Source organism: Podarcis pityusensis (genome assembly GCF_964106645.2).
Source record: "Podarcis pityusensis genome assembly, chromosome: 8".
Taxonomy (NCBI): domain Eukaryota; kingdom Metazoa; phylum Chordata; class Lepidosauria; order Squamata; family Lacertidae; genus Podarcis; species Podarcis pityusensis.
The window spans coordinates 31081548-31107759 of record NC_138033.1 but is presented as its reverse complement, the minus strand read 5'-3'; the positions used below and the strand labels follow the sequence as shown (position 1 = coordinate 31107759).

The window sequence follows — 26212 nt, the reverse complement described above, 5'->3', positions numbered from 1 at the left end:
GATTTTGAAACGCTTGAGCTGATCAGCCAATGCATAATTAACAACAAACGAAGCTATTTTGGTGTAAGTGCATTCTGCAATAAATCAGGGAGCTTTAGCAAATCCTGTTCTAAGCCAGAAGCCAGCACACAAAATTCTTGGGCAAGGTTTGGGGCCTTGGCAAGGACTACTGCCACCACCACCAGGCTGCTGTTATAAAGCTGGTTGAGGATGTCACTGGTCACTTCTACTGCTGCTAGCTGCTCCCCAGCAGCAGCTAGAATGGACTGTGGGGTGGCCTCGAACATGAGAACATAAGAAGAGCCTGGCTGCTGGATGAGCCCAAGTCTCTCCCAGTCCAGCAGTTTGTTTTCACTGTAGCCAACCAGATGCCCCTACGGGAAGCCCATAAGTAGACCCTGAGTGCAAGACCACTACTCTCCCCAAAATGATCAAAGGGATGGAGAGTGAATCCCCAGTGAGAAAAGGCTGCAACATTTGGGATTTTTTAGTTCAGAGAGAAGGCCATTAAAAGGTGATATGATGGAGGTGTCAAAAAATTATTCATGGCATGGAGAAAGTGAGTGGGGAAATATATACTGGATAAGGCTAATAACAGTTACAAGCCATGATGGTTATGCTGTACCTCCATGGCTGGAGGCAATAATACTTCTGAATACCTGTTTCTGGAAACCCAAGGAGGGGAAAGTGCTCTTGTCTCTCAGATCCTCCCTGCAGGTTTCCCACAAGTATCTGGTTAGCCACTGTGATAATAAGATTGTGGACTAGATAGGCCATTGGCTTCGTCCAGTAGGCTCTTCTTCCATTCTTATGAGGCACTGTGCCTCTGATATTGGAGACACTACATGGCCATCATGGTTAATAGCCATGTGAAGCTCTTGGTGTTGAGTGGAGCTTTAGGCCTGAACCCCTGAACTCTGACATTTTAATTATGCCATTTCCCAGGGTGTGTATGTTGGGAGCAGGGCTGGTGAAGTAAAATGGCAGTGCTGGGAATTCAGTAATTTGGGCCCTGTGCAATTGTTGAGTTAACTACTGAGCTGTTAGAAGCTTCGGAGTTTTGCTTAGACTCCAGATACCTAGAGTATGTCTTTGTGGGATTTCCCTATGGCCGGAGGGCAAATGATGCCATAGCAGCCTTGCTGACACTAAGCAGATCTAGCTCTGGTCAATGCCTGTGTGGGAGACTGCCTGAGGACCCTCATGTATCCTACCTTAATTTCCTTGATAAAAGGAAGGTGATATTTAAATGCAATAAATGAATAGATGTACTGACCCATAAGCACAGTTCCACATGTGCCAGATTTCAGCTCCCAACCCTGACCCCACTTCTGCTTCTAATTCATGTGCACAGTTGCGAAGAGGTCAAAATGAGGCAATTACCCTGCCAAGATCAGGATTTCTGATTGTTCTCTCTTTTCCTATAATAGAATTGGGAGTGACAGTTCCTTTTTGGAGAGGGGATTTCTCTCCCCACACATTTATCCCACTGTGGCAATGCCACTGGGGAATTTGGAGAAGCACCAAAGAAAATATTTCACATACACTATTTCCTCTTTCAGAATGTGTGGTATTGTTTTCTTCTTAAGTAGAACTTTAAAATAATGCTGCTCCAAAACTCCTAGGCCAACATTTAAAGGTGGCAATTTGTGCCTACCTGATGGCCTTGAGGGGAAATGTGCTGCCTTGGAAGAGGAGAGGTCCTGAGGATAATATATAGAACCTCTTTCTCAGAACCAAGCCCAAGACCTGCCAACCCTTCACCAGAAACCATTTGAGAGGCAGGTGTCTGAAAACGTACAGACAATAGTTCGCTCACCCTGCCATTTCTCTTGCCCAGAAGAAGCTTGCCAGGTATGGTGGAGCCTAGTAGGTATGTCACTGTCACTTGCTGAGCAGGGAAGATGGCATGGAGGCTGCAGATGCGTTGACAGGGGCACCAGATTGGCTCTGCCAGTGCATTTTCACTGCATTGGACTCCCTGCCACCTTTGCCTTCTCTTTCTTGGGAAGCAACTGGGACACAACTGGTGGGAAGTTAGCATAATGGCACCGCCCCACCTGGTGGGTCACTTCTGCTCATTCCTCCAGTGGGATGTGTACTTGTACCACTGTGATTTCCCATGCTTAAGTGAAGGGCTGGCTGAGGCCTCTTCTCCAGGATCTGAAGAACCAGGGTGGATATTGGATCTCCACCCTATAACAGTTTGCTTGTTTCTTTGTTTGCAGTTTGACATTCAGCAGCTTCACATTTATTGTGACCCAGCCATGGCAATGCATGAGGGATGCTGTGAGATCTCTGATAACGGGGTGAGTAATACTGCAGATATGCAAAAGCTGTCACTTCTGTTTATGTGTGTGCTCCTGCATTTCCTCATGCTGAGGTTGCAGGACTGAGACATTTATCCACAAAAGCTGTCAGACAACTTTTCTAGAGTTGAAAGCACTGCTGTCTGTTCTGCAGGTTTTTATTATCTACAGTGGTGCATCAGGTTCCCCATTCAAAACCACAGGCAACAGCAGCAATTGATATAGATGTGATCTTGCATTGTAGATGCAATCTACTCAGTCACATAGCAACTTGCATGTAAAAACTGCTATGCTTTTTTTGGGTGGATCTGATAATATGTTGACACCTGCTGCCTGTTTGGGATAGTTATTTTTAAATTTTTTTTCGGGGGGATAGTTATTTGAAACAATGTCGGTGTGGTTTTTGCTTCAGAAAACCTTCACTTTCACGTCTATGCAGTCATTCCCCTCTACTTACTTCTCAACATGCTCAAGTAGTACAGCCTCATTGTGCCCATAAATTCAGTGGTGAGGAACCTCCTGCCCATGGGCCTAATCAGGCCTACGGGATTCAGTCGTAATTTGGCCCTCAAGTCTGTTTTCCCCAAACCACGCCCCACACCTGACACCACACCTGACATCACACATGACATCAGGTGGGCACCTCATAAAGACACGACTTGCAAAGGAATACTCGGGAGCTTAAAATATAATCCTGTTTGTTCTTTGGCAAGCAGGGCTGCTGTCAGCACCAACCAGCTGTTTGGGACTGAAAGCTAGCAACTTGGAAGTTGCCACCTGATGACACACCTGTCAAAATGGCCCATGATGGTTAAGGGAAGTGAGGATCCAGCCCACCAGGCTGAAAAGTCTTGAGCCATAAACTTTGGTCTCCCAGTTCCTGGTCTGTCACTAACCCGTATTTGTTCCCAAGCAAATTTTCTGGGGCTCTCCAGACACAACCAATTTGGGCAGCAGTAAGAAAAAGAAAAATTGTAAGTAGACACAGTGCTAGCATTGGTGGAGCCCAGTTCCCTTATAGGAAATGAAAACTACCTCCTTCCTGATCATCAGAGTGATAATTTTGTAGTTTTAGGGGGGCATGCAGATCAGCCAATGGGTGGCTTGTCTACCTGTGTGAGTGCATGAGGGAGTGTAGGGTGGCTTGCAGCCCCCAGAGATTGGCCAAGGGTAAAATCAACCCGTGGACCAAAACAAGTTAGCCACCGCTGCTATAAACCCCAGGCCATGCTGGTCCATGAAGAGCTAACTGCCTTGCTCACCAAAGTTATTTCAATACTTTCCTGTTTCTTCAGTGCTTTCCCGAAGCATCTAAAACTCGCCGGGATGTGGAAGTCATGCAGAGCAATGACCTGATAGAGATCAACCCTCAGACTGAAGGCAAGGTCTACACCCGCTGCTTCTGCTTGGAGGAGACCCAAAGCAAGCAGGTGAGGAACACCAACCAGCAAGAAAGAACTAGCATAGCCCAGAGCATGGGCAGCCAGCATGGTGCCTTCCAGACATTTGGAACTACAACTCCCATCTGCCTCAGCCAGCATGGCCATTGGTCAAGGAGGATGGGAGCTGGAGTCCACAACATGTGGAGTCTACCACTCCGGTGTAGAGCTATGAATCAGGAAGCCGCTAGCTCAAATCTTGTTCCTGTTGTGAAGTCAGGACATGGCTATAAGCAAGCCTCTCAGTCTCCCATCTGGGGGTTGGTGATGCTGTCCTTCCCTGGAAAATTGTAATGGTTATGACAAGCTAAAGTATGTGGAGCATTTGCAAGCATTACATAAGACAAAGTGTTATTGATTTGAAATCCTCTGGAGAATTCCATTTACTGGAACTGTACAGCCCAAACTGTGGAAATATGGGGTAGTTGTGGTTCATGGGTTTTTGTTGCATGTGTACAGACAGCACAGATGAAGATATAGTTTTCTGTTTCACCCTGCCTTTGTTGCTAATGGCACTGTTTCCGTTCTACTGCATTTCGTCTTCTGCATAAACTGTTATTCTTCTCACTGTCCGCTGTGACAATATTGTGTTAATTGTGTAAATTCCATCTTGTCATTATGTTATCCATTCATTTCAATGTAAAGAAAACATGATGCAAATGAGAGAAAATGCAATCGATTTCATATCATTTGCAGTTTGAAAGTAACAACAGCAGCGAATAGCAATTGCATTTGCTGGATTGATTTCCATTCTGGACATGGAATGAACAAGTGAACATTGCCAATTTCTAGTCCTGTTTCTCTCTAGCAGACAGCTAGGTTGATACGATGTGATTAAATAGGATGGATTTGTGTGGAAAGAATTTTATTGTGGAAGAAAAGCTGTGAGATCATTACTGAACAACCATTGCAATGTTAGCCTGCGTAAACAACACTGAAAACTTCCATTCCGTGTGCATAGCCATGTTCTCCAATATCTTGCTGCCACCCACAGCATCTGCCACCTGAGGCAGCTTGCTCACTCTGCCTAATGGTAATGGTTATGTCCAGTCACATTGTGTTGGACATAGTACCATGGCATTGTTCCATTTACTGTGTGATCCCTGATTGGATGGGATCACCCATGTAACCATTATCAGAAGCAGCAGTCAGGATAAATAATGGCACCCAACAGTTTTGAGAAAAGATAAGTATTTGGGAGGGGAAATTACCCATCAAAATAAGTACTTTTGATCCACAAATCGGAAAGTTGTAGAGACTCAGTGCAGTCTTAATCCTCTGCTGAGATAGAGTTAATGGTCCAACTGATGGAAAACTAATTTGCCTGTTCCCACCACCACTGTAGTATGGAATAGAGAGAGCATTGCTGGAATTAAACACCAGTCATCCGTTCAACATTTGCTGGGAATATGTTTGCTACCAATTTAGGGATTTAATTTTTCACTGTCACATCCTACTGAGAAGAAATACACATCAGAGAAGGGACTGGGAAGGGGGGAGCAAGAGGTTGCAATCCAAACCATCTGAGACTACTGCCAGCCAGTTGTGCGCTGACATGATGGATAGAATATGGAAATATTTACATCCCTGCTCACCAAAGATGGTTCTTAAGGGGGTCTGCAACATTTTTTAATACAAAAACATGATATAAAAGGAAACATCAGTACAAAAGCAAAACACAACCTTTGGCAGATTAAAAACAGCAGCAGAATTGATTAATCAATCATTTAAACACTTTATTATTTAATCACTTGGTACATAAACAGTTTTTTTACCTTCTCCCATCCCAGAGGTGCAGTTACTGTCTGATTCCTGTCCTATAACTTAAGTTTTCTTTCATCTGGTGAACAACATTCCTGTTTTTGATAGCTCAAGTGTCGGCATTCATATCTGATATATGATTAAATTCTGCTTCTTTTATTTACATAGAAAAGCCCCCATTTAATTCAGAATATCTTGTAGAGGCATTGATTTGGTTTTGAGATGAATTGTAGGGCCAATAGATGCTTACATCCAGATGATTTAATATTAGCTTAGGCTACAGTCCTAACATGCTGATCCTTGTGGCTGAAGGGGGTTAGGAGGCAACAGATGCAGCCATCTGCTGGGCTACGTCTCTGTGGGACTCCATTGCCCTGGAAGCCCCACTCCCAGCCATAGAAAGTGGTGGTGTTCCTGCTAGTCATAACCAGCATAGGACCCTAAAATGATTTGTAATGGGGCTGGGTCACAGCAGGGCCAGCCATGGATCCACTGGGTTCTGAACCAGTCCATTTAGCAGAGAGGGCTCCTGGAACTAGCATGGCTTTGAAAAGTCACTAAAACCACTGCCCACTTCTTCTGCCCTGGCCAGCAAAAGCCAGCAGGATGTGATGGTCAACCCACCATGGCACTCTTAGTGAGTATATGCTTTTGTGTGCATTCTTTGGTTGGAGAACTGCATCATAATTTGTGTCTGCATTTTGAAGGACAGCTGCCTATCAGTTCATGTCTTGTTTCGTGAAGTGGGTAGATTTGCATTAAGATGCAAACCATGCTGGATATTCCCCTCATCCTGAAGTGGCATGGACATCTTTGTCCAACTGTAGGTAAATCTGACCCTGGGGCATTGTGTTCTGACTTGGAACTGCCTTCTGACTTGGAACTGCCTTCTCCCACATATGAGCCTCCTGAACTCTCTGACTTGGAACTGCCTTCTCCCACATATGGGCCTCCTTTCCCTGTTGCTCTCCTCTCCATCCTTTGAGATTCTTTCACTGATGAGAACACAAGCCTCATTCATTCACCCTCTGGGACAAAAACAAACCTGCCTCATTTTTTCCACAAGATTTAATGGTGGTGATGAGACTAGGCCAAAAGATCCAGACTGAAGAAAAATGCAACAAGAGCCAGAGGATAGAAAACGGAGCTTATCAAGGGGTGAATCTTGACAGGATGGAGCAACAGATAAGTGGGAGCGGGGAAAGTATTCCTACAAGCACGAGGGTGTGTGATGATAAGCATCTTGCTGGTGGGTTGGGAGAAAGAGGCCAGGGTGTTAGGACGATGTGTAGGCGGACTAATCCCTGGATGGTTGAAGTGTAGGTGGATCTATGGCCCTTCAGAAATTGCTAAACTACACCGCCCACAATCCGTGGCCACTAGCCATGCTTGCTAGGGCTGATGGGAATTGTAGTTCTGCAATATATGATGGGCCAAAGGTTCCCCAGTCCTGACTTAGAGTGATGTAGCGACAGGCATGTAGCTGCTGCACAGCATGTTCCAGGGGCAGCTGAACAAGGTCGGAAGGTGAGGAGAATTTACTGGAGACTTGAGTGGGGGTTTTTTTGCAGTGTGCAGATGGTGCAAAAGGGAGCAAACAGCCCAGAGACAGGCAGTGCTGATACAATCAAAATATGTGTCTGTGAGCCATTTGGCAGATAAGGGGCATCACTCTCTCTTATAGTCTCTGATATGAATGCAGCAGGGCCTGAGTTCCTGGCATCTCTGGCAAAGGCTGCAAAAATGGTTTTGGCTCAAACCCTGGAGAGTGATGGGGTGGTGCTATAGAGCCACTCTCCTGACACTGGCATCACTGCCTCTTACTGGGATGTTGTGTGAGTTGGGCAGGATGGTGGTGGGGTGGGGCTGAGCAGGTACCGCAGTGAGAGTGCCAGATTGGCTCTGCCAAGGTGCCCACACAGACATGGCTTCACCGTCACCCTGCCCTGCCCCCACAAGGTCCCGGTTAGCAGCAACAATTCTGCTGTCAGGAGAACCACTCTTCACTAGCCGCTCCTGCCTTGAGGAGCAAGACTGGAGAGCCAAAGGCCAAGATGGGTGATGGAGGAGGTCACTTGACCTCCTGAGCTTCTGCCATTTCATTTCTTGTTTAACACAGGAAACTGAATTGGTACAAGTCAGACCATCCAGCTCAGTACAGTTGTACCTTGGAAGTTGAACAGCTTAGTTCCTGAATGTTTTGGCTCCCAAACGCCGCAAACCCAGAAGTGACTGTTCCAGTTTGTGAACTATTTTTGGAAGCCGAATGTCTGATGGGGCTTCCGTGGCTTCTGACTGAGTGCAGCCTATCAGAAGCCACACTTTAGTTTTCGAACGTTTTGGAAGTCGAACGGACTTCCGGAACTGTTTACATTCGACTTCCAAGGTACGACCGTACAGTCAACACTGAATGACAGTTTCTCTCCAGGGTTTCAGACTAGGGATGCTAAGCCCATTGGGGAAGGGGCATAGCCCAGTGGAGTGCATCTGCCTTTCATATAGAAGGTCTCAGGCTCAGTCCCCAGCATCTCCAGGTAAGGCTGTGAGAGCCTCCCTGTGTAGACAATACAGCGTTACATGGACCAATGGTCTGGATCCATATAAAGGCAGCTTTGTGTGTCCTGTGTTCAGGCAGGAGACCTTCCCAGCATACTGCAGGGTGCCAGGATTTGAACTTATGACCTTCTGCAAGCAAAGCAGATGCTCTATCACTGAACTATGGCAGATGCTGTGATAAGCACCTGTTAAATGTTAATCTTAGTTCTCTGAACATCAGCCATTTTCTCCAGCTGCTGGCAACCTTCCCTCTTCATACTCAGTGAAGGACAGAAAGAAGCTGTTTTGGCCCACATGGAAGGCTTGCTACATGGGAGGGAGCATGAGAGCTTCCAGCAGATTTATGGCTTTGAAAGAGGATTGGACAAATTCACTATCAGTGGCTACTAGCCATGATGCCTAGGCTCTGTCTTCACATCTGGAAGCAGAAATGCATCTAAATACCAGTTTCTAAGAACCACAGGGGAAGGGAAGTTCCTCTTGTGCTCAGGTCCTCCTTGCAGGTTTCCCACATGTATCTGGTTGGCTCCTGTGAGAATAGGAAATATGGTGCTGGGCTAGATGAGTCCCCTTTGGCCTGATCCAGCAGACTCTTCTTATGTTCATATGCTAGAAACATGGTTTGTGGACTGCTAGTCTATAATACAGTGGTGCCTCGCAAGATGAAATTAATCCGTTCCGCGAGTCTCTTCGTCTAGCGGTTTTTTCATCTTGCGAAGCAACCCTATTAGCGGCTTAGCGGATTAGCGCTATTAGCGGTTTAGCGGCTATTAAAGGCTTAGCGGCTTAGCGGCTTAGCGGCTAAAAGGCTATTAGCGGCTTAGCGGCTTAGAAAAAGGGGGGGAGCGAAAAAAATCTCAAGACTCGCAAGACATTTTCGTCTTGCGAAGCAAGCCCATAGGGAAATTCGTCCTGCGAAGCGCATCGAAAAACGGAAAACCCTTTCGTCTAGCGGGTTTTTCGTCTTGCGAGGCATTCGTCTTGTGGGGCACCACTGTACTGTCTTTTCTCTGCTCTCTTCTAGGAGGAGGTGAGATCTTCCGGAAAGGTTGGTGTGAAAGATGGCCAAGGTGACAAGGTGAGGAATCATATATGGAGCTACTGATCAGGGAGACTCCAGTTCTGACCTCTCCTGTCATGAATTTTTGAGTCCTCGTGCCCATAGGATCGTAAGACCAATCAACCTCATAGGGTTATTGTAATATACGTGGGGAAGGGGAATATAGTTAAATAGGTTTGTTTGAACCACAACTTGGTAAGTTTGCTCTTTGATATATTCAGCTTGAGACATCCTTTTTGCATTTTAAAATTTGTTTTTAAACAAATAAAGAACATTGATGAAACACTGACACAGAGAAATATCAGAGAGGAAGTTGGAAATGTGGAATTGAAGGGAGGACAAAAGATCTAAGGTACAGAAGAAAAGCTGAGTGTCATCAGCATATGGGTAGTATTGAAAGCCACAAGAATTCGATACAAACGGTTGAAATTCTCATATTGGATTGTGAGAATGACATTTTACAAGGAAGTTTGAATTCAATTTCTTTTGAATGGGAACATTGGCAAATGACCTGTGGAGAGTTTTGTAAGGTGTTCTACTTTGGGGAGAAGTTTCTCGAGGAATTTCTCCAAGCACACACACACACACACACAATTTCTTTCAGTGGTATTCCAGACCTTTAGGGGCTGAGAATCAAAACCCTGCTTGTCCCTGCTTACCATGTAGTACTTAAGACTTCATTGATGCTAATCCTTTCCTGGAGAGCTCTCAGTAAACAGTTCCTTCTGAGGGCTTCTTTGTATGTTCCAGACTCCTGAGCTATCAGTGCCTAAAAGGAAGCAAGCAAAGCCTTCTGCGCTCTGGCGCTTGTTACACAGTCAGGAATTGTAGCCTCTGCAGTTGCTGCTCCTTGTTCAGACCATTCTGGATGCCACAGTCATCCGGAAGATTCGATTGATGACTTGGATATTGTCTTTCCATTGATGCCATCAGTTATTCTGAACCCACAGATGCCTGGGGGGGGGGGAGGATGTTGTATAAGTGTAGGTAAAAGAAGACCTCACTTGTATAAGTGTAGGTAAAAGAAGACCTCACTTGTGAAGGACCGAAGGAACCTTTCCTCCAAGTCATCAGAACTCTTCTGATGTCACTTCCATGCCACCACAAAGAAACAAAAACAACCTCGGCTCAGTCCTGGGACAAGCTTTAGAAATTATCAAAATTAAGTAAAAATGTAGTTGGATGCATAAACATTTGCACAATTTTGCCAAGGTGGGGTGGGATTATGAAGGGGGTTGTGCAACTGAATTCACTGGGGAAAAGGGCAGCCTCTGCACTTCCATGTCCCACTGAAAACAATGAAGAGCACACCTAAAAAATGGTTTCTTCTGAATTAATAATAATAATAATAATAATAATAATAATAATAATAATTTTTATTTGTACCCTGCCCTTCCTGGCCAAGACCGGGCTCAGGGTGGCTAACATCAGGTATAAAAACAATTGATTAAAATACAACTTAAAAACAGGTTTAAAGTACAACTTAAAATGCAGCCTCGTTTCAGTGGAAGCCCAGATCAAAAACTGTTTGGGGGGAGAAAACGTCAGATCTTCACCAAGGCCCGCTATCCAGACTGGTCAGGGAAGTCCCCAAATAGGGGTTCCATCACAGAAGGAAAAGGAAAGAGGGGGAGGGGATCAGGCTGATTCTAAGCCAAAGGCCAGGCAGAACAACTCTCTCTTACAGGCCCTGCGAAAAGAAATCAGATCCCGCAGGGCCCTGGTCTCATGAGACAGAGAGTTCCACCAGGCTGGAGCCAGTGTTGAAAAGGCCCTGGCCCTGGTTCAGGCTAATCTGACTTCCTTAGGGCCTGGGACCTCTAGAGGGTTGCTATTTATGGACCTTAAGGTCCTCCGCGGGGCATACCGGGAGAGGCAGTCCCGTAGGTACGAGGGTCCTATACGAGGGACATTATGCTCAAAAGCAAGGTGATCTATGGTGCTCTGTGAGTTTCTGTAGATATCTGAGCTCATAGGAATACTGTGCTCAAATAAATAGGCAGGTTTCACATATCCCAGCTTTACACCTTGCTGGTGTGCTGGATACACCTAGAAAGGCATCTCTGCAATGTCCACAAAATTCTGACATCCCTATCAACAGTGTGAAAGTTTGCATTCCAAGCACCATTCCTTCAGTTGCCCCCGATGCAGGGAAACCGCAGCAGCCACCAGATGCCTCGGCCTGCCTGGTTTGGCTTCTTTAGAGCTGACCATCCCATGGGAAGCATCTCACACTTAACTGGTTTGGTGGGAGGAAGCAGTGGTCAAGCCACAAACCCTCACATATAATAAGAGTCTTTCGCTGTGCCCAGAAATTTGCCAGGGAAAGGAGACGGAGCCAGCTGCCTTTCAAACAACTGAGTCCCTTCACTAGTTCACTTGAGGCTTCCACCCAACAGCCCCTTCATTAATAAGCTGCTTGGCCTGTACTTGGGAATGGACTATAGGAGGAGTCAAACTGTTCATATCACAAGGGAATCAGAGAAGGTATTTGCTTAACCCTCCAATGCTGCATTTTAATATTTTCCCGATTGCATTAAAAATAGCCAAAGTTTGATCATTTGTGTCACTGCCCATCATACTGACAGTCGCAAAAATGCATAAACATTACAGAGTGATTGATAGTTAAACTGGTAGATGGATGAAAGAAGTCCTTGCCCATGGGGCGTAAGTCAGTGAATGAATTTATCTAGTAAACCTGCACATGTTTGCAAACAAATAAAGCAACACTGCTGAAGAAAAACATTCTCCCCCGATCCTTGATGGACCTTTGTACAACAGCCAGCATCACCATAAACATGGTGGTCCATCCTATGTGAGGAAAAAGCAGGAATGCCTTTCTTAAAGTGGTGCCCACCACATACTGATTTTTTTAATTACTTAAATTCAAAGCAAGTTTCTTTTTTAAAATTAAAAACTGCTGTCCAGTTCATGGTGGCATCTTTTTAATTGATCAGAATGTTTTAAATGTCAGCTCTCCAACCTGGTGCCCTCCAGATGTTTTGGATGGCAAGTCCCATCTGCCCCAGGCACCAAGGCAAAACATCTGGAGGGCACCAAGTTGTAGAAGGCTGCAATAACTAATTGATTGGCTGCTAGTCAATTAGTTAATACAGCCTTCTCTATTCTCAACTCACTTACCTGAGGAAAAGCCCCCACTGAACACAGCAGGATGTACCGGTACTTCTGAATAAACATGCACAGAACTGCATTATAACTATTACAGCCTTTATTAGAAGGCATCTTCCTTTCCAGTTTTCTAATTGTTTTGTTCTTTTTGCAGTGTCCCCCATGCTCACAGAAGCCACAGCTTTCAAATGTAAGTCAAGGGGCTGGTGTTAATATTGCATTGATTTTCTAATGAGCTTTGGATAAGGCAGGCTGATGGATACTAGTTCAGGATGTCAGTTGCTGCAGGTTCAGGAAGCAACATAGGCTCTCTTTAACTTCCAGAAGTGGGAGCCATGCGTTTGTGGATTTGGGAAGAAGGGAAAAAAAGCTCCATAGGGCAAGGAACTTGGGTCCAAGAGTAACCGTTCCTGGAAAACTGTTAATTAGTCAGGAGATAAGCTGAGCTGGTGGTCAAGAAGGCAAGGTCATGCTCAGAACAAGAAAGTACTCTGGGCTTGGCATCTCTGGTTGCCAGCTGGATATTCCACACCTACCAACATTCCTCAGATGTAAATAGGGACATTTCTCACTCCCCTCCAACTGAACCTCCTTAATCCTGCTGAGCATTTCCTATGAGAAGAAGGGTAAGGCAAGACCAGCCTACCTCTTAGGGTTGTTGTAACCCCACCATAACACCCCCCCCCTTCTCTCTTTTTAAAAAAGACCCACAATCTTGCTTGTTTCAAGAGTTGGGCAAACACTGTTGGTACTCTTGGGAACATTGTCCCACCTACATCCTTTTCTTTCTGGTGTTAGAGCAGCATCATGACTGTTTTGCTGCCCCAGCTGCAATTGTAGTTGAATGTGCAGTTCGCCAAATTAGAGAAGCAACTGACATAAACTAGTTGTGAGCAATGTTGAAATCACCTGACACCCCCCCCCCCCACACACACAGACACAGGGCCTCTAACGGGACAAGGCTGTATTCTTAGATCCTTCCTCATTTGGCAGCCAAACTGCTGACTCAAAAGGCTCCTCAGCAGCTGCAGAATTGTAACCTCAACAGGGACCATTGATTCATTCATTGATTCATTCATCCCAGTGGCGGGTTCCTTCCCCGGAACCTGGATTTCCATCTTCTTTCTCCCCTGCCCCCCAAGCCCTTTTACCTGTCCCAGTTGGCTGAATATCCAACTTTGTCTGCATGCTTTCTAAAAGGAGCTGTCCCTGTGATCCCACCCCCCATCCTTCCACCACTTTCCCCTGTTCCTTCTGGCTTGCATCCACTGGAACATCTGGATCACTGAAGAAATCTGTGATGGCTTCCAGATGTCAGCAAGGGTTCCCATGGCAACAACTTTGGCACATGGAACCACAGAGGATGAAAGGAAGAGGTGGGGAGGAGAGGCTGCATCAATGCTACTCTTTGCAGTTTACCCTTTCCTTGCTTACTTTGGTTACTCTTCTGCAGGACTAGATGGTGGGACTGCCAAGCAGTTGCACAGGAATTTGTGGGAGGGGAAGCCACAGATCTGAGTCTTGGTGGCTTGGCCAGAGTCCTTTTAGCCATTACTCCCCAGATGTACTCTAATGGGGACCCTGTGGATTGACCCTCAACATGAACTGAGGGAAGGGGCAGATTGGTGTGAGAGAGAAAAGGACAATAAGAAGCTGCCTTATTCCAGTCAAATCATTGGCCCAGCTAGGTCCATATTGCCCACACTGACTGGCTTCACAGAATTTCTGGCAGGGGTCTTTCTCAGCCCTGCCTGGAGATATTGGGGGTTGAACATGGGACCTCCTGAATGCAACACATGTGCTCTAACACTGAACTATTGCTCTCCCTTAAAAAGCCCACTTTATTCCATGCCAGACCATTTGTCCATCTAACTCAGGATTGTCTACAGTGACAGGCAGTGCCTCTCTTGGTAGAAGACAAAAGCCCTACCAAGTCCTATCCAGAAATGCCCAAGATGAACAAGGTGCAGTGTTTTGGTCCTTCTGGCTTGCCATACAAGGCTCAAGCCCTGGGCTCTTAGTTTCCATCTGCATTACAAGTGGCGGCTGGCTGCATGACTTTCCCCTCTATAACTGTATTGTATTAGATACAGATAGGTAGCCGGTGTATCTGAAGAAGTGTGCTTGCACACGAAAGCTCATACCAAGAACTAACTTAGTTGGTCTTAAAGGTGCTACTGGAAGGATTTTTTTTATTTTTATTTTGTATTGTATTAGAGTTCGTGTTGTTTGTGCATCCTCTTTGTGGCCTCTCCTTTGCAATACTTCTCACCAGGGGGCCTTCTGCATGCAGAAAATGTGCTCTGCTGCCACTGAGAGCTGCCCTTTCCTTGACTGCAGGCTCTGATCTCCACCTCCAGACCTTTCTTGCTCCTAGTCCGAAGGGAGCCAGCATCTGACATATTAAGAGCTTCTTACAAAGGCCACCAGTTCACTCTTGATGAAATGCAAGGTGCTGAATCATCTCAGCAGCCCTGGGCCACAACTCCTCCCTCCCAACTTGTGCACAACAATATCTCTGAACTTGTTAAGCACCATATCTCCATCACTGAGCCACTGGCTCCTGCTTGTAACCTTGGAGAGCCCCTGCCAGTCAGTGTAGGCAGTACTGAGCTAGATGGACCATTCGTCTGAGTCAGCAGAAGGCAGCATCTTATGCTGCTATATAACCAGTCTGTTGGTTAGCCTGAAAGCTCTAGCAGAGACCTGCACAACCTATGATGCTTGGTGAGCTGAATGCAGACACTATACAAAACTTGTATTGTGGTGGGGAGGGGGGGTTATATTGTAAGGTTCTGCCCACCATCACGTTAGGGTTAGGATGAAGTGAAATGCACTCTGGGCATGCTCAGGGGCTGCCTTTTCACACTGGTGACCTAAAAATGAGCTAGGGCTTGTCTTCCCCCTCTCAGATTAAGCTTAAACCACTCTGAAAAATCAGGCTTTTGGGTGAGATTCTCTGTTGTCTGAAAGATGCTTAAAGCACTCGGTCTTATGTGACTTCCAGCCATAAGAATACGTTTGCCTCCTTATGGACCTCCCTCCTGGCAAAGGGGGCCCTACAATGGATACAGCAGCTGCAGAATAGTAACTTTTGACAGGGGCTCTTCATTCATCGCAGTGGCAGCCAATTTTCCACTGGTATGTTTTAAACTGAAAGTCAAAGCTCAGGGTCAATCTTTACTTCAATGTGCGAATGTGTGTGTGGTGGAGGGAGGGAGGGAGGGAGATGCTGAATGATTGCATGGATAGAACATATGGATGCCAGAACCATCTGCAGTGGGTCTTGAAGTGGAGATGTGCAAGGAGTCTTGAACCTGGATGCCATCACACTGTCCTGACTAGAAGAGTGAACAGCAATGAGACTAGCCAGTCCTGATTTCCTCACTTAGACCCACATCTTTTAGCATTTCCTTCTCTTTGCCACAGATTACCTCCTTGGATATCCACTTCACCTCTAATCTATGTAGCTATGCAGACATCTTGCCCCTAACTTTAGCAGGCAGATGGAGCCCCATAGGCCTGACCCAGCCACCAAAGCCTGTGACTAGCGCTGGCCCCCATCTTCTCCATCCGTTTCTGGATCCTTTTTCAGGTTGTTCCAGCAGTGTTTATAAGAGGCCCTCCCTCCCTCTCTCAATAAGACACCTACATTTTCCATCCTTGCAGCTTGACTAACTTTTCCATTTGTCTTTTCCTTGGGGGAAGGAGGAAAGAGTTCCTCTCTATCTTCTTTATGGCAGCCTCTTAAGTTTGAGGCCTGTTATGTTACCTTTTAATCTTCTTTTCTCTAGGCTCACGTTACACAGCCCCTGATAGTTTTAACGTTTTATCGGCCTGGATACTTGCTTTTCAGTCTCTTCCCGTTTGACCTGATTCCTCCTTTTACTTACTCTTGGCATGCAGAATGATCGCTGAGGCGTCTAGCAGGTGCATTAATTTTGTTTTTATCTCTTCAGGCCACGCTGGGTCCGCCGGGCTTAAAGGTAAGTCTTTCACCTTAGCAGAATCCCAAATGGTAGCAGCTGCTTCAAGCTCCACATTCCTAATCTTCTGCAGTTAACATTCCTAGAAGAATTGGCTGTCTGGCTTGCCATCATTAGTAAGGCTAAAAAGGACTGCTGATCACTATGCATTTCCTTTTAAAGCCTTCTTCTGATTAGATTAAATAAACGAACGGACTACAACATAATAAGCATGTAAATTACCTTATCCAGAATGTTCCCCAAATTATAGTGCATATTTGTGTATTGATACTAACAGGCAATAATGCAGGCCATGTGCTCAGACGTCAACCACTCCTTTTCTCATTGTTACTAGGGATTTGTTATTTTCTCTTACTGCTTAATTACTGTCATCGCTTGCAGTGGTTCTCAACCTGTGGTTCCCCAGATGTTGTTCGACTACAACTCCCATCATCCCTGAGCTCTGGCCTTGCTAGCTAGGGGTGATGGGAGTTGTAGTTCAACAACATCTGGGGACCCACAGGTTGAGAAAGGCTGGCTTAGAGGTTTTTGAACATTAAGCAGTTTATAAATGTTTATATTGTTAACTGCAGATACTGCACACAATCCAACTTCTGTCATTTGCGAATATTTTTATTTCAGGATGTTTGTAATTATTTTAAGGTAAGGGTGGCTAGAGTGTTCCTGCTGGTGCCTGAGGTTTTCTGCACATTATATATTTGAAGCACATTGATTCCCCCCCCCCCCCCAAGAATCCTGGTAATTGTAGTTTGAGAACCCTGGGAACTATAGCCAGCACCCTCACAGAGATACAATGCTCAGCACCCTTAATAAACTACAATCCTCAGGATTCTTTGAGAGGTCATGTGTTTTAAATGGATAAACTTGTAAATCCCACCCACCTTTCACTCCCTGCTCCTAACTGGAGAGAGAGTGTGCGAAGGGCAAGGATGGCATTTACATCTGAAAGAGATTAATAAACTAGCATAATAAACAAACAAGATGAATTTTAACAGGGAGAAATGTAAAGTATTGCACTTGGGCAAAAAAAATGAGAGGCACAAATACAAGATGGGTGACACCTGGCTTGAGAGCAGTACATGTGAAAAGGATCTAGGAGTCTTGGTTGACCACAAACTTGACATGAGCCAACAGTGTGACGCGGCAGCTAAAAAAGCCAATGCAATTCTGGGCCGCATCAATAGGAGTATAGCATCTAGATCAAGGGAAGTAATAGTGCCACTGTATTCTGCTCTGGTCTGACCTCACCTGGAGTACTGTGTCCAGTTCTGGGCACCACAGTTCAAGAAGGACACTGACAAACTGGAACGTGTCCAGAGGAGGGCAACCAAAATGGTCAAAGGCCTGGAAACGATGCCTTATGAGGAACGGCTAAGGGAGCTGGGCATGTTTAGCCTGGAGAAGAGGAGGTTAAGGGGTGATATGATAGCCATGTTCAAATATATAAAAGGATGTCCCATAGAGGAGGGAGAAAGGTTGTTTTCTGCTGCTCCAGAGAAGCAGACACGGAGCAATGGATCCAAACTACAAGAAAGAAGATTCCACCTAAACATTAGGAAGAACTTCCTGACAGTAAGAGCTGTTCGACAGTGGAATTTGCTGCCAAGGAGTGCGGTGGAGTCTCCTTCTTTGGAGGTCTTTAAGCAGAGGCTTGACAACCATATGTCAGGAGTGCTCTGATGGTGTTTCCTGCTTGGCAGGGGGTTGGACTCGATGGCCCTTGTGGTCTCTTCCAACTCTATGATTCTATGATTCTATGATTCTATGATATGTGTTTGCATCCAGACATCAAGTGATGTCATGTTTTTGTATTGTGCGCTGCTCACATCCACAGCATGTGGGCTTTTGTGTTTGATTTGTGTGCTCCAGAAGTTTCTTCTGCCTAGAGCTTCTGTTTTCAATGGCATGATAACAGTTCTTTTCTCAGGGAGCTCCTTCTCTCTTTTCGCACAGGGTGGGAAAGGCGAACGTGGACCGCCAGGCGTCTATGGATCCAAAGGGGAGAAAGGCGATCGTGTAAGTACAGCATGGTTCCTCCTCGCTCTGTCACATGAACTGACTCTTGGAACTTTGCTGACATGCTTTGGGGATCAACACTTTTACCATGTGGGAGAACTGGCATATCCAAATCCCAATGCCAAACCTTTGTTTGACATTAGCATTATCATCATCATCATCATCATCATGTACTTTTGTTGTTTTGTTCTGTATTTTAAAGTATTTTTATGCTGTGAACTGCCCTGGGAACTTCTGATGAAGGGTGATATACAAATTTAATCCAGGCTGGCCCATCCACAAACCTGTAACGCTATTATTATTTTTCCAGGGTGCTGACTGTGTCCGGATCTCACCTGAAGCCCCATTACAGGTGAGCTGCTGCCCAACCCTGGAAAGAGGTCATGCCTGTTTGGCTTCTCTCTCCTCTTCTTTGTCCAGTGTTGCTGTCCTACTAACTCCCTGCCTGTTTGTTCCTTATCTTTTCTGAAGTGTGCTGAAGGCCCACCGGGAGAGAAGGGAGATCAAGGAGAAAAGGTAAGCATGTATATATAGCAGGCTTTGCCAACTAGTGCCTTCCAGAAATTTTGGACTGCAATTCCCATCAGCCCCTAGTGCCAAACTGTTTAGGGCTTTACACACCATTGGCTCTTGCACCACCCACTTTTGCCTCTGACTCCGCCCACTCTCCACTCTGGCTCCACCCACTGTCAGCTTGCATCCCCTACGCTGTGCTTACTCTGTGCATTATGGTGGCCAGAGGGAAGGAGAAGGCTCCTGCTAGGACTGTGAAAATGGGTGAGCTTTCCTGCCCAGGTATTTTTCAATTTCAAGTTGAAAATTATTTTGAATGAAATTTCTCTTCAGCCTTACCTGCAATAGATTAGTAGCAATCTTAAATGATTAGTTACCAATCTTAAATGACCCACTGCGTGCCTGTGCTTAATAAAAACCCACTTGATCAGAATGTACTACCATTGTTATCACAATGACATTTTGTTTTCTGCATACAGAGACTTGTTTAGTGTGGAAAACAATCTGATCATGTGAGACCCTCACTTGCAACCTGAAGGGTTGCAGCTCAGCTGCAGGTTTACCACCTTTGTAAGGATTAAGGGATGAGGACAGAGAGACTATCCCCAGGGGCCCAAACTCTGATAGCCTGTCCTTGTTCATCATCTGGCATTGGACAGAACTTTTTTAGACTGACCTTTGATGCCAAAGAGTGCTGTGGGACCCAGAATCTTGCATATGCCTGCATCTTGCTTTCAGAGATTGGTCCACTCAGCGGCTTCTTCATTCATTCTTCCGGGTTCTCTAGTTAATAAGCTCCACAGACATCCATGCATAGATGCATCAAATTCAGCCCCTACTCCTTAGCCTTCTTGGTTTAGCCTGACCTTAGCAAGGCTGTGTCCATCGAATGTCACTTCAACTTGGCCCAAGTCACCCTGCTCTGACCTTTTGCTGACCAGCCACTTGTCTATTTGCAATCTCTAGTTTGCTGTTTTGCAAAATGTCTGTTCTTCTTTCCCACTTTGAAAGCTGCTGATTTGAATAAAGGCCAGTGTGTGCTGGGCCAAAGTTTATACTGTGAATGATAAATATTTAGTCACGGCATCCTGTGGTCAGGCCTGTCATGACACTGTGTGTGTCTCTGTGTGTCTGTGCCTGGCCAGCTGCATCCTGCCCTGTCCACTTAATGCATTAACAAAAACCCAGAAATATAGTGGCACTATATATTTTGTCAGAGCCAAGGACTTTTGCTTTGTATTTCAAATTGATATGAATAATTTAGCCTCTCTCACTTAAGAGCTGCTGTTGGCAAACCATTCTCCTCTCTGCCTGTTCCCTCCTCCATTCTCCCAGAATCCAACCTTCCTTTCCTATTTTCTTCTGCCTTTTCAGGCCTCTGCCTCCTCTTTTTCTAGGCCCTTGCTGCTGCTTCACCTCTCTCTCTGAGATCAGAGCAATTCAACCAATGGCAGCCAGAACCCATTCCTTATGTGACAGGTAGGCAGCTTAGCTAATGGTTGACAGAGGCTTCACCACTTCCGCTGCCACCGTATTCCATTTAATGCTTTACAGTAGCCCCTGTCTTGTTCTATAGGGGCTTGGGTCCCATGTAGAAACTGGAAGCAATAAACAGAGCCCTTTCTGGCCTAAGCAGGTAAAGTCAGGACCCTGGACAGCTCCTGATGTGATGGGATGGAAAAGCTGTGGAAAATGTTGTCTCAGTAAAGGGACAGAGAATAGATCCACACTATGCATTTAAAGCATATTCAGTGCACGTTTAAAGCACGTAATTTTCCCAAAGAATCCTGGGAACTGTAGTTCATTCAGAGTGCTGGAAATGGTAGCTCCAGAACAGGTGTGGATCTGCCTTGAGCTACTTATTTCAGATACCCAAGTTACTTATTTATTATTTCATCCTCCCCACCCACCCACACCCCCGATGAATATCAACAGATGATCACGAAGTGGGCACAAATGAAGCAAAAAAAAAAAAAAATCAATTAAAACAGTACAGTCATTAAAACTGTATATAACAACAGTATACTTATTACTGTCTGAGCATGATGGGAGTGCTTTCATGGCCTCAGGCTGGGATGGTGTAGAAAGGGATGCTAATAACTCCCCTCCCCCTCCAAATGACAGTTGTGAAAGTCCTTAGGCTTATATGTGTATGCTTATATGATCAAACCAGCCCTCAGGATTTGGGATAGCATGGACTTAACAAATCTACACCACTAATAAATAATCCATTATGTTTCTAACAGGGACCTCCGGGATTGGCTGGAACAGTTGGCCAAAAGGTAAGCACCCCAGCTTTGAGAAGGAATAGTTGGCCCAATGGGAAGACGCTGACCCCTTGAAGGTTGTTCTCCCATGACAGAAGGTCCTGCTACAAGAACTTTATTTATTTGTCTTGTTTGTTTATTTCCTGCGTCTTGATGCTACGTTTCATCCAGAATGTTCCCAAACTGCCTCCTAGCTTTCAGAGAAATGACTTACAAGAGCTCTCCAGGGAAGCTGTGATATTAGCTAGAAGAACTGAGGGCCTCTGGCTGGCTACAAGGACTGGATGTCAGGCAGGGAAGCAGGGGGTGCCAGACTGTGGCAATAATGAGGATGACCCTAGAGTGGCCTTCCCCAACCTGGCACCCTCCAGATGTTTTGGACCACAACTCCTATCATGGAAGTTGCAGTCCAAAGCGTCTGGAGGGCACCAGGTTGATGAAGGCTGTACTGGAGTGAGGCCAAGGCAGAAACTGAATTAATTGCTAAGATATGTCATCTGTTGTTTTCTTTAGGGGCAAAAGGGTGATAAGGGCGACTTTGGTCTTCAAGGAAAACCAGGAAGCCCAGGGCGTGATGTAAGTTGTGCAATTTTGATTCTCTCTCTTTTACACTCTCTTCTTCCAGCCCTCCTTCTCTTTTTCTTCTTTCTCTGTACTTAGGATTGTACCCTGAATACCATGCATTTGGGGACCATTTCTGACTTTTCAGGGGTTAAGTGCACCAGAATTCGTTACTGCCCTTTCATATGGCTGCAAGATCAGCTTCCTTCATTATTATTTTTTTAACTGTATTTTGCCACTACCTGCTCAGTTATTTCGGCATTTTGGGGTGTGTGAGAGATGGCTGCCATGATTACCCTTTCCCAAATGCCTGAGAACACCAAGACATCTGGCTAATTTGGGGATTAAGAAAATAGTCCACCGGACAACCAAGAGCAAAGTCTTGTTCCTGCCATAGCATGAAAGAAAGTTAAAAATAAGAAGTGCCCCCCACATGACAGCAAAGCCAATATGCAAACATACTACAAAGAAAACAGTGAATTCCTCTCCTGTTCAGAGGCCTGGATTTACTTCCCCCACCAAAAGGATTGCTTGAGCATAACTTCGAGTAATTCTCCTCCCAGTCCTATTCCTCACAAATTAAGATCTGGAGAGTCCTGCACAGTGTTTGCTGTGTGGCTTTTTGGCTCCCTTGCTAGATTTGGGCAGGGTCTTCTTCCATCATGTCTTCACTTCTCTGGATCTGCCAGGAAGACCCTTACTTAGGCTATATACACATTTAAACACAACAAGGTGGCCTTTGCATGTTACTGTACACACTAGGGATGCAGGTGGCGCTGTGGTCTAAACCACTGAGCCTCTTGGGCTTGCTGATCAGAAGGTTGGAGGTTTGAATCCCTGCAACGGGGTGGGCTCCCATTGCTCTGTCCCAGCTCCTGCCAACCTAGCAGTTCGAAAGCATGCCAGTGCAAGTAGATATACAGGTACCACTGCGTCGCGAAGGTAAACAATGTTTCTGCGCACTCTGGCACTCATCATGGTCCTCCATGTGCCAATAGCAGTTTAGTCATGCTGGCCACATGACCCAGAAAACTGTCTGTGGACAAACGCCAGCTCCCTCGGCCTGAAAGTGAGATAAACGCCACAACCCCATAGTTGCCTTTGACTGGACTTAACCGTCCAGGGATCCTTTACCTTTACCTTATACATATTTAAACACAACAAGGTGGCCTTTGCATGTTACTGAACACACTAGCGAAGGGGTGGGGATGTCTTCCCCTGATGCACACCACCTGATTGGCAATGCGTGCCTGCAAACCCCACCCCCCAAAATGAAGCTGTCATATGTGCATGTGCAATGACTTTCCCAAACATACACACCTCAGTGAATGTGGCTTAATGTTACAAACACCACCTGTGGGAGCACACTGAAGCCAGAGTAAATGGTAATGTGTACACAGCCAAAGAGCTGCTCTACACATGCATGGTTAGAATTGGGGCAAATCTGTTAGTTTTGGTGTATTTCTGTTTCTCGTTTTTCACATCTCAAGTTTAGATCACCACATTTCTGCATAATTTTGTGGTGCTTTTAAAAAAAAGTTATCATGAAAATTTGTCAGCAGGTTAGCGCACATATCTCCTAATGCAGAAACTTTTGCATGCAATTTTCCCTAATATACCATTTGTGCAAGCAAACTCCCCTAGTATTGATTATTATGCACACTCTCCACTAATATATGCATTTCTGTATGCATTGTTTGGTTGAAGAACTGTATTACAAGATTTGTAGAAGTGTAAATTTTGAAGGATAGTTGCATTTTGGTTTGCATGTTGCCTCAGGAAGTGTGAATTAGATAGCTTCACAATAAAATGTGAACCAGGCCAACTTTCTTCCCATCCCTACTTTGAACAGAGCCCTGTGTGTGTGTGTCCTGGTTTGTTTGTTTGTTTGGGGAGGGTCATCTGAAACTTCATCCTCTGGTGTGTCTGTGATGGCTCAGCCAATCACACATGCAAGTTATTCATAGATGCTACATGTACATTTACATCACTGGCTGACTTATCTGTGTGACCCAAGCTTTGATCTTCTCTGGCTGGTAGGGATACTTCAAACAGTGAACAATGCCACAGAGAAGTTGCTCTTATGGTGTTGTTCAAATCTGAATCCTTCAGATGTAAAAAGAAGTTTATTATCTAAATAAACACCCTTGAGGTTAAAGAAAAATGTATGAGGAAGATTACTCATCAGTTCACTTAAACCAAAATAGCATTTAAGAGTTTTTATTTGACATCTCCCTGAAATCCTTCATTTGTTGCTTCCTCATATGAATGTGTTCCTGCCTGGCAAAACTGAGATATGATGCTGGAAGCTGAGCTGTTGAAAACAAATGTTGCATTTCCCATCATTGCTGTGTCTCCCATCATCAAATCTCATTTTCACCACATGGAGACGCGTTTCGAAGCATGAATGCTCATACTACTTTGGGTGACATTTCCCCGTTAACTCTGTTGTATCATTTCCCCCTGAATTATTATTGTCCATTCTGGCTTCCTGGATCAGAAGAGTAGGGACTTTAGAATGATTGCTCAGAATAGAGAAACCACACAGCACCTTGTACTTCTCTTCATTGATCTCTCCTCGACTGAGCCAGGGTCATGGAGGAACATGACATAAGAGGAACCCTGCTGAATCCATAGGGTAGGGGAGACCTCTTTACATTTTAATGCAATTCTAGACAGGCAAAAGCACCCAAGGAGAGTGCAAAGTATGGCCAGTGATGGGTGTTTCATTGGACGAGGGTGTGTGGCTGGGGATGTGTGAGCTGGGAAGAATCCTAGAGAGGCCTAGAGGACCATATTTGCCCCCTAGACCTGAGGTTCTGCTCCCTAGGATAGGGGTTGAAATATTGACCCCTGTGATCGGCCAATAGTATAAAGTCAGACCAAACCCCTGCAATGCAAGAATACACACCTGCAACCTTGACATTATCAGAACCATGTTCTAACCAGCTGAGCTATCCAGGCTGGTACATAGATCAGGGAGATTGTGCCCTTGAACTCTGCTAATGCTGTCTGCTTGGCTGGATGGAGGACAGAGGTAGGTGTGTGTGTGTGTGTGTGTGTGTGTGTGTGTGTGAGAGAGAGAGAGAGAGAGAGAGAGAGAGAGAGAGAGAGAGAGAGAGACTAGACTACTGTACAAAGGGGGAAATTCTCATTAGCTGTTATGCACTGCTGAATGTGGTCCCTGGAAGATTGTTTAAAAGAGAACATGGCCCTCGCACTCAAAGGGAGTTCTGAAGCCTCAGAATATAACCCCCCCGGCAGCTCCCTTGACTAAGCCCCACCCTCAGCCCATGAGGCCCCCCATTCATACCTACAGGTATAGGTCAGTATATAAATTTATTAAATAATAATTCAAGCTCTGAAGACTCTGACAATTTGGCCCTGTTAAGTGGAAAGAAGCCCCGCCCTCATGCATCCTGCCTTTTCTTCCTAACCAGGGCCGGCCTGGGGAGATTTGCGTGGTGGGACCTAAAGGCCAGAAGGTACGATTATGCTTCTCTCTGGGGGTGGGGTGGGGGAGCCAGCATTCTACTCATGGGCTTGTCACGACTGTGCCTGTCTTTTTAGGGTGACCCAGGGTTCGTGGGTCCTGAAGGTCTCGCTGGGGAACCAGGACCCCCAGGGCGGCCGGGTCCACCTGGAATTGGCCTCCCAGGAAAACCAGTAAGACTTTTATTTCTGCCTGCCTTCCATTTCTGTCTCCTTCATGGCTTCAATCCTTTGTTAAAATTATGGCTCAGATAATTGTGATGATGTGCCAAACTAGGTATGCGGGTCTTTTGCTGGTGGGTGGAGACAAATCAGACTGGCACTGGCAGGTGGGGGCATTTAACCCCTGCTGTCCCCAGTTCCATTTTCCTGATCTAAACCTCCCTCTTTCCAAAGCTGCTATTTGCCACATGGATGGAATAGAAACATGTAGGTTCTTCCCTGCAAGGCGAACGACAATTTGTGGAAGATAATTCGCCTCAGGGAAATGGGGGGGGGGGGGAGTTTAACACCAACTTCCCCAAGCACTGTGGCGCTGTGTGATTTCCCAATTCACACACACACCCATGTCCCAAATATCTGCTTTGAACTAGGGGGAAAGTAAGGTGCTCTGCCCTTGGGTCTTCTACAGCATGCCCAGTTTGTCCCATGAAATGAAATGCCTCAGTTGGCCCTTATTTTTGAGTGCAGCTTGTGGTTAAAATTCCTTGTAGCCTGCTTGGGGGGGGGGGAGGCGGGCAGTGGACTGAGAAGAATTAGGCTGGGTGGTGGTACTGATCACAGATTCCTGGTCTGAACATGTGCTCAGAGGTACCCTGTTCGTTAATTCTTCCCATACCTACGTCACTTGTCAGGCTTCCTCTTTTTTAAAAAAATAATAATAATTTTTATTAACAGGCCAATCATATCACATTAATTCCAAATCACATTAGTTCCAAATTACACAGCCAAATTTTTAAATTTTTGTTGGGGGTACCCATACTTCGTGCTCCAAAAGGGATCCAAACATCTCTCTTGATGCTGCTTTAATGTACCTTCTCTTTGTTGTTTTCCTCATCTTCTTGTTGTTATCATATATTCCTTTCTTTGTGGTCTCTGATAGTCTCCACAAGCGGGTTGAAAA

The 26212-nt window shown here is 45.5% G+C and overlaps 1 protein-coding gene across 5 annotated transcripts in view; it reads left to right on the top strand.

Annotated features, from left to right (window-relative positions):
• The window catches only part of COL16A1 (collagen type XVI alpha 1 chain), a 127810-nt gene that overhangs the window by 38783 nt on the left and 62815 nt on the right, over positions 1-26212 (top strand). For all 5 annotated transcript variants that reach the window (XM_081019588.1, XM_081019586.1, XM_081019587.1 and 2 more), the window contains exons 7-18: positions 2229-2309; positions 3605-3739; positions 9090-9143; positions 12409-12444; positions 16214-16240; positions 18194-18256; positions 18567-18608; positions 18728-18772; positions 21016-21051; positions 21550-21612; positions 25038-25082; positions 25168-25263. In XM_081019588.1, coding sequence (XP_080875714.1) covers positions 2229-2309; positions 3605-3739; positions 9090-9143; positions 12409-12444; positions 16214-16240; positions 18194-18256; positions 18567-18608; positions 18728-18772; positions 21016-21051; positions 21550-21612; positions 25038-25082; positions 25168-25263 — 723 coding nt within the window. The remainder of the gene's footprint in view (positions 1-2228; positions 2310-3604; positions 3740-9089; positions 9144-12408; positions 12445-16213; positions 16241-18193; positions 18257-18566; positions 18609-18727; positions 18773-21015; positions 21052-21549; positions 21613-25037; positions 25083-25167; positions 25264-26212) is intronic.